This window comes from Miscanthus floridulus, chromosome 8, assembly GCF_019320115.1.
Source record: "Miscanthus floridulus cultivar M001 chromosome 8, ASM1932011v1, whole genome shotgun sequence".
Lineage (NCBI taxonomy): Eukaryota > Viridiplantae > Streptophyta > Magnoliopsida > Poales > Poaceae > Miscanthus > Miscanthus floridulus.
In genome coordinates this window covers 117,930,490-117,938,416 of record NC_089587.1, presented here as the reverse complement: position 1 = coordinate 117,938,416, position 7,927 = coordinate 117,930,490, and the positions used below count along the sequence as shown (strand labels likewise).

The following is a 7,927-nucleotide window of genomic DNA, read 5'->3' as shown; positions in this document are numbered from 1 at the left end:
AAACATGGGTGTCATACTAGATTTTGGAAATACGCTTGGGTATATCAGGAACCTTTATACTTAGTGGCACCGGTTCTTTTTGAGCTTTGTGAATGTAAAGATATAACAGTTAAGAATGCTAGGAGTGATGGTATACCAATAACTTTTAAAAGATGGTTACCAGCAGACTTAAGAGCCAGCTGGGAACAAATTTGGAGGGATGTGCTAAACTTTCCTCTTGAAAGTACTCCTGATAAGGATAGTGTGGTCTCTGGAAAAGAACAACATTTTTTCTGTCAAATCTACTTACAATGCTCTGACAAGAAGTGATGCTGGTAGATATCATAGAATGATTTGTAAGGGCAAGATTCCTACAAAGATCAAAATTTTTATGTGGTTAATGAGTAATGATGCAATACTTACCAAAGATAATCTTCTTAAAAGAAAATGGAAGGGAGACCCTACTTGTTACTTCTGTGATATGCATGAAAGTATTTCGCATCTATTTTTTCAGTGCCATGTGACCAAGACCATATGGGCTGTAGTGGCTAACTGCTTTGGAGCTGATACTATTCCCAGAAATTTAGATCAATGTCGGCGGTGGGTTGAGAAATGGTTACCCTTTGGAAAAAACTATCATGCATTTGGTATATCGGCTATCTGTTGGGCCATATGGAAGGCGAGAAATAGAGCTTGTTTTGACAAAGTTGTGATCAAAAGTCCCCTAGATATTTTCTGTCATATTTGTGCACTGATGAAATATCGGGCAGGCTTGTACGCCGAATCAGACAAGGAACAGCTCGTCGAGGGAATCAATACGATGCCGAGGGTGGCGAAAGGGATCCTGAAGCGTCAGAGGGAGGAGGCGGAAGCAGCAGGGCAACTTCAAGATGGGGAGGATGATCAAGACAATGCATCAGGTTGAATGGTCTGCCAACAGCAAGTCGTCGCGCCCGTGGTTGTGAAGCAGAGTACCTTGGTGGCCAAAGCGAGCACTTTCGCTAACACGGGAATACTGATGCTACCCAGAGCAACATCAGAACCAAATGACATTTTTCTCGCCAAGGCAAAAGGATCAATCCATGGCACTCAACACAATAGACCAAGATTACCAGAACATGCATGTGTCAAACTCGGAGCTCCCCCCTGGACTGCAAGTCTGCAACCTGCCCAGTTCAGAGTTCACCCCTGAATGTACAAAATGCCATCAGTCCAGCTCCAGCATCACCTGCACGGGATCATTTCTTCTCTGACTCCAGTGAGTCCGAGCTACTGCGACCGCGAGGAAGAGGTGTGCAGCCCCTGCTGGATCAGACCGAAGGGAAAAACTTGTTGAGGTTGAAGGGCAGCGAGTAGAACTCCTCGCTGCGGCTGTCCGTCTTGAAGCTCCGGAACTTGTCCCACCAGTGGTAGCCCCTGTCCCTCCTCACGCCGCTGTCGCGCACCTGGATCGTGTTGTCCAGGAAGAAGGCCACCAGCACCGCCACGAACGGCTTCGACGAGAAGGGCACGTTGATCATGTCGTTGAACTGCCGGGGGCATCCAAAAGTCAATGGTGAGTGAAAAACCGTTACGGGTGTCAGCTGCAATATGGAGAGGAATGACATGCAGAGCTAGCTCCAATTCACGTACCCATCGGGCGCCGGTGTGCACCGGGCCGTAGCCCGCCACGGACGTGTACTCGTTGAAATATTGGGGGACTGACAGGCCCATGAACAAGGAGAACCCCATGATGAACTTGGTCCTGAAGCTGTTCAGGTTGCAGAACTGAAGGAAGCTCAGACCACAAGCACCTGCAGGCCCAAGAAATCCATACATTGGAGACTCAGGTGACCAGAGGACTCCGTCCGCTGAAAGATGAGATATCAGGAGGACGTACCAATGTATGCAAAGAAAATGCAATACAGGGCAGCGAATATGGGCAGTGGGATTGAAGCAAAGATCGCCCCAAATTTCCCTGGTTTAGCAAAATGGATACGGTTAGGCTAAAAATTGCAGATCCCATAAAATTAAAAAGGCATGATCAACATTATCCAAATCATGTTAAACACTAAACCAAACCTATAACTAGTGTTGACAGTCAAATTACAAATTTACAGCCAGTCAGCCATGATACTCAAATTCAGGAACAGAGAAGGTACTGTGAGGAGCGTCAGTCTGTGCCTTACTAGTGGTTCCTTTTTTGTTCAACATTGAAAATATACCCAAAGTCAGAATACATTACCAAGGATAGAGAAGAAAATCATGAAGCCTGCAGATATCTGGACTACTCTCCGGCTGCCAACATGTGTCAAAGCAAGTAAACCGGCATTTTCACTGCAAATATCAAAACATATGATTAGAGATAAGCAGTACCCCAAGCAATCAGTCCTGGTTTCGCTAGATTGCTACATTACACTTACACTGACACTGCAGTTCCATTAGCTGTCCCAAAAAATGCACCCAGTAAAGTACCGATACCCTGCAGAATTTCAAACAATGAGACCAGGTTATGGCCATGAAAAAAAGTAACAAAATGATGTTTCTGGTTGACGAAAATCAAGTCAGTTACCTGCCAACCAATGCCACGACCAAGAACTGAAGGAGGTATCATGGTCGCGCTTGCATATCTTGACACAGCAATGAAGGTCCCAGATGACTGAAAGGGTAGCACACTGCTTATTAGAACACTAGTAATCATGACACACTTATTTTTTCAATTTTGGGTAAAGCTACATAGGCAAACCTCTACAAGAGCAACAAATGCGGCCACCATCATTGCAAATGATTCACCAGCATCAAATGTTGGGGCCCCCCATTGGAAAGGGTATGGGACCCTAATCCTACAAAAATAATTATTGTTGGTACAGTCAGAATGGAGGTACAAAAAAATGTTAGACAGCCAGAACCAAGAACTGAAGGGGGCACCTCTATTCTGTAAGAAATTTTTACAAAACAATGCAGTTGTGACGAACTCCTTACCAGGGAGCTCCACCAATAAGTCCAGAGCGGTCAACACGGCAATGGACTTGTGTCTTTGTTCGAGCATTCTTGTATGCACCGCTAACCGTGAGAATGTATGCATACAGCCATACAATTGCAATTGTGAAAATCACAGAAAACTGGTTGAACACAGGTTTTGCGGCATGGACAGCATGAGGTAAATACTGCACACAAGACAAATACATTAGTACATGAGTTCATCTGTAATGTGTATGAGGTGCATGGAGAGCTATAACAATGGACTCTATACCTGAGAAAATATGAGCATTAGAATGATTTCTGGAAGCCCAATTTCTACACACTTAGCAACCTGAAGCCAAATGGATCTTAGAGTCAGTGAGAACAGGAACAATTAAAAAGAAACAATGTGACAACCACATCAGAATACCGAATTAGTAGCATGATAACGCTTACCCCTGGAAAACCAAGCTCATATAGCCCAAATCCAGCTAGCGAGACCAGAGGTACAGCAGACAATGGGCTTAGCAATCTGTGAAAGAGGTGAGAACTCTGTAAATGCACAAACTGAAATTCTACAAAAGTACCATGTTTAAGCAGAAGGTGAAAGTTAGAGCCAAGATCCCTACTTAACGACATTGCGCCAAAGGCCACTAAAACCAAGTATGATCTGAATTGTCGATGCAATGATGAGAGCGCCTTGTGTTCCTCGCATGGTCCGCAAGAATTTCTGCACAAGAGTGCACAACGCCTTGTGAACTGTACTGTACCAAGAACTCAAACAGAGCCACAAGAGGCTGTGACAATGGAGATACGTTACCCAGGAACTCGAACTACCTCATGAGGGTCTGCTTCATTGCTGTAACGGCCAGCCATGATGATGGAGATGGTGGGTGCGACGATGGTGTAGGATCCACCCATCACTGCAGGGAGGCGAGTCCCAAAGAATGACTGGCACAGGGTGTTGATGCCAGCAACAAACAGCAGCGTCTGAATCACCCGAGCCTTCTCCTCCTAGCAGCAGTCAGAAAGGAGGCACGTACAGCAATAGATAGTTTGAGCCTTTTTTACATCACAATTCACAAACTAGCTGGCTGCCAAATCTTGGAATTCAGAACATGGAGAGGTGATTGGTTTACTCACGTTTCCTCCTCCCATCTGGGGAACAAGAGCACTTGGTATGATGACAGACGTGCCCAGCATCACAATGTAGTGCTGGAATCCAAGGATGACGGCCTCAGCTGCATGTTTCAGATTATATAGGTCAGGTGACAGGCACCAAGTCAAAATCAGGACCACTACCGGTATCAACAACATCAATATCAGTAGTACACAGAACAGTTGCAGTCCAACATTGAAATCGAAAGGTCCCGGTCCTAGTCCCAGTCCCAGTCCCAGTCCCAGGTGAGTGAGCGAGTGAGTGAGAAAGAGACGTACGCCAGGGCGGTGGGCTTGCGATGCAGTAGGACACGCTGTGCAGCTGGTCCTTCACCTGGTGCGGCTGCAGCTCCTCCTGCTTCGGCGGCGGCGCCGCCCCTCCTCCGGCCATCCTCCTCCTCCTCTTCGCCTTCCCTTTCCCTTCTCTTCTCCGAAGAAACCAAGCCTTCCCACTCCACACTGTCCACTCCGCAGCGACTCTACTCAAAAGCAGAGCAAGAAACCGCAAAGCAGGCAGAGGCGGCCGAGAAGAAGCCTTCCAGGAGCAGCAGCGCAGTGGGTGAGGCCGGAGAGCAAGACGACCGGCGGTTCTTTGCGTGCGAAGGAGGCCAAGAACAAGGCACCTGAACAGGAAAGCAACAACCACTACAATTCGGCAGAAAGGAATGCCCGGGGGCTGCTTCCTCCTAGTTTAGTTCGTGCTCTCTTTTCCTCACTGGAAGCAGGAGGAGCGCCAAGGAATCTGCAGTCCTACACGGAAAGGAGCGTCGGCGGCCACTCTGTCGCCATGGCTGTCATCCTCTTTTACTACCGCTGCTTTGTGCTTTCCAGCAGCAATGGGATTGGAGTTGGCTTTTCCGTTGCCATTTGCCAACTACCCCACCGGAACGGAGGGAGGAAAACGCGCTCCGCGCTTCCCAAGGCCAACAAAATCTTTTGCACCCACCGGAAAGGTAACGGCAGAGGCCAGCCAGAGGGAAAAAGAGAATGCGATGTGAACTTGTGAAGAGACGGTGGACGTGCCCCCCCCCCCCCCCCCCCCCCCCCCCCCCCCCCCCTCTCTCTCTCTCTCTCTTCACACACACAGGGAGGGAGGGGAACTTTTCCTGCTGTGCTGTGCACAGCTTTTCTGCTTTGGTTGGCGCTCTGCCTGCTTTTGTGTCTGCGTTGCAGTTTTCAGATGGACGAGAGAGACGGTGTGGAGTGTGTGAACTTGTGCCATCCATCGCTTGGCTCGTGCTGCAGCTGGGCAGGGGCAGGCCGCAGCGGCAGCGGGCGCATGTGACGCGCCGTGGCCATGGATGGGCAGTGGGCACAGCCAAAAATGGGCGTGCGTGCGAGGTCGTGCCGCTGCTTGTACCTCCGCTCCTGCCCTCCCAGAACAACCGTTGCCTGCACAGCTGCACTGGGCGGCGCGTCTGGTTTGCCTGCGATGATTACTATACGTACTGTACAGGTTATGTTAGACTATTGTAATTATAATATGTATAATTATAATAGTCAGCCCTTGATTTTAGACATGTACGCCTATGCGGTTGGCTTAGAGCCACCCCGGCCTCCATATGTATACACGCACATTGCTATGGAATAAATTGATTCATTACCACAATTACACTTTTATGGTATCGGAGCAATTATTGTCGGTGGTAAAGCGACGAATAGAAATTAAATTCTTAATAATGTTGGGAGACACCAACACATTATTGAGAACTAAATTGCGATGCGGTAAAGAAAAAGTATGTGATCTAGTGGCTATGACAGGAAGCAAGACACCGTTTCCCACAATGATAGATGAAGGAGTGAATGAAGTGGGCGAGGAAATGGTGGAGAGTTTACCAGCGTCCGAGGTCATGTGCAAACCTGCACCGGAGTCGGCGTACCACTCGGAAGTAGCGTTCAGCGGGTTGAGCGTCATGGTGTTGAAGGAGTGTGCAAGGGCGTCCTGATGCCATGCACCACCGTGAGTGGGGTTCCAGGGCGCCGCTTGGTACGCCGGTGCGGGCGCCTGGAAACCTAGGGGTGCAGCTCCCCCGTAGTACGTGTCGTACGGAGGGGATGGAGCGCTGTAGAAGCCGCCATAGGCGCTGGGTGCACCGCCGAAGCCGCTGTACTGTGGAACGGCGCTGAACGCTGGCGGCGGTGGTGGGCGCCCGGACTGGTCATATGGCCACAGCTGTACAGTGCCAGCCCATGGGTGCGCGAAGGACGGATGCATGCCGGGGGGTGCACCTCCCTGTCCAGCCAGAGGGGTGCCACCAGGGAGCACCGATTGGCCCTGCTGCTGGCCGTTGCGTCCACCGCGGTCACGACGACGACCGGTGCGTTGGCCATTTGGCGCCGGGGGGCGTGCTGGAGGAGGCGCCCCCAGACGTGGAGGTGCTGGAGCCCCAGGAGCTGCAGGCCGCGGCATTGCAGCGATGAGTGCGGATGGCGGGGATGGAGGACGTGCGTCGATTTCCAGCTCCTCCAACAGTAGGTGCGTTCGTGCCTCCGCGAACGTGGGGAACTGCCTGTGCATCTTGAGGATGGACACCATGTGGTGCAACTTGCCGCCGAGGCCGCGAAGGAGCGTGAGCAGCATCTGCCGATCGCCGATGGGATCGCCGAACTCGGCAAGGGAAGCCGCCATCGACTCGAGCTGGCGGCAGTAGTCGGTGATGCTCAGGGACTCTTGGCGGAAGTTGCGGAATTTTGTCTCGAGCAGAAGCGCCCAGGACTCCTTTTGGTCGAGGAACTCGTCCTCGAGATAGCACCACGCCCCGCGAGTGGGGCCCTGCCGCATCATTAGAGATTGCTGCAGGTCGCTGGAGACGGTGCTATAGATCCAAGTCAGGACGCAGCAATCGGCTTGAACCCATGCCGGGCGCGACGGGAAAGCTTCGTCCTCAAGGACGTGACGAGTCAGGGCATATTTGCCGAGGACGGTGAGGAACATGCCGCACCACTTGGTGTAGGTGTTCGTCGCCTGATTGAGGATGACAGGGATGAGCACCTTCACGTTGACGATGGCAGTGGCTTGCGCCTAGAGGGCCTCATGGGCACACTCATACTCGTCCAGAGTGGCAGCACGGAGGCGGGCTTCCTCGGCGCGGCATGCGTCTTCGGCACGGCGGGCTTTGGCCTCAGCCGCGAGGCGCTGGTCCTCCACGGCCTTGGCGGCGGCTGCAGCGTCGTCATCGTCCACCATCGGGAGGGAAACGTGACGGTTGGGCGTTCGTGAGTCACGACCAGACCAGCGAATGAAATCACAATGAGGCCAGCGATCGGAAGCACACGCTGGATTGGAAGCAAATTGGGTCACGTCAAAACGTGAGGTTCTAGCGAGAGATCAGCGGCAGGAGAAAAAAAAGAAAAAGAACGTGATCGCCAAGTTTGATCCCTTTGGCCTTTCTGTGAAGGATTTGCAAACCAGGAACATGATCGCCAGGTGCAATAGCTCCGGTGACCTCTACCCGTTCTATGCACCCTCCACCACCACCTCTGCGTTCCTCGCTGCACCCACCTCCCTTTGGCATCACCGTCTCGGTCATCTTGGGCGTGAAGCTTTGTCCAAACTTATTACCTCCAGTGTCATTTCCTGTAATAAAAATGATGTCAACCACATATGTCGTGCGTGCCAACTTGGTCGTCATGCACGTTTGCTGTTCAGTTCATCTACCTCGCGAACTTCTCATAATTTTGATTTAATACACTGTGATTTATGGACCTCCCCAATTGTTAGTGTGTCGGGCTATAAATATTATTTGGTAATTCTTGATGATTGCTCCCACTACATTTTGGCGTTTCCGCTCTGCCTAATATCCGAGACTTTTTCCACCCTTGCCATTTTTTTCACTTTTATTCGCACCCA

The 7,927-nt window shown here is 50.8% G+C and overlaps 2 protein-coding genes across 2 annotated transcripts; both read right to left on the bottom strand.

The window, feature by feature from the left end:
- Nucleotides 1-839: 839 nt before the first annotated feature.
- LOC136473381 (nucleobase-ascorbate transporter 6-like) lies at nucleotides 840-5,041 on the bottom strand. The gene is made up of 14 exons (XM_066471026.1): nucleotides 4,357-5,041; nucleotides 4,063-4,160; nucleotides 3,757-3,933; nucleotides 3,549-3,649; nucleotides 3,376-3,451; nucleotides 3,212-3,271; nucleotides 2,941-3,125; nucleotides 2,705-2,801; nucleotides 2,531-2,617; nucleotides 2,382-2,440; nucleotides 2,204-2,295; nucleotides 1,859-1,936; nucleotides 1,612-1,772; nucleotides 840-1,508 (listed from the first exon to the last, which is right to left on the bottom strand). The coding sequence occupies exons 1-14, from the start codon at nucleotides 4,466-4,468 to the stop codon at nucleotides 1,290-1,292; spliced, it is 1,602 nt and encodes a 533-aa protein (XP_066327123.1). The 5' UTR covers nucleotides 4,469-5,041; the 3' UTR covers nucleotides 840-1,289.
- Nucleotides 5,042-5,253: 212 nt separating this feature from the next.
- Nucleotides 5,254-7,012, bottom strand: LOC136469795 (uncharacterized). Its single transcript, XM_066467857.1, has 2 exons — nucleotides 5,938-7,012; nucleotides 5,254-5,504 (listed from the first exon to the last, which is right to left on the bottom strand). The coding sequence occupies exons 1-2, from the start codon at nucleotides 7,010-7,012 to the stop codon at nucleotides 5,254-5,256; spliced, it is 1,326 nt and encodes a 441-aa protein (XP_066323954.1).
- Nucleotides 7,013-7,927: the final 915 nt, after the last annotated feature.

Excerpts from the sequence above, each read along its gene's own strand:
- LOC136469795 (XM_066467857.1), bottom strand. The coding sequence starts at position 7,012 with ATGTTCCTCACCGTCCTCGGCAAATATGCCCTGACTCGTCACGTCCTT. Across the intron at positions 5,505-5,937 it reads GTACGCCGACTCCGGTGCAG|GCAAACCAGACGCGCCGCCC; the intron begins GTTTGCACATGA and ends TAATCATCGCAG.
- LOC136473381 (XM_066471026.1), bottom strand. The coding sequence starts at position 4,468 with ATGGCCGGAGGAGGGGCGGCGCCGCCGCCGAAGCAGGAGGAGCTGCAG. Across the intron at positions 3,272-3,375 it reads ATGAGCTTGGTTTTCCAGGG|GTTGCTAAGTGTGTAGAAAT; the intron begins GTAAGCGTTATC and ends ATTTGGCTTCAG. Across the intron at positions 2,441-2,530 it reads GTCGTGGCATTGGTTGGCAG|GGTATCGGTACTTTACTGGG; the intron begins GTAACTGACTTG and ends GAAATTCTGCAG.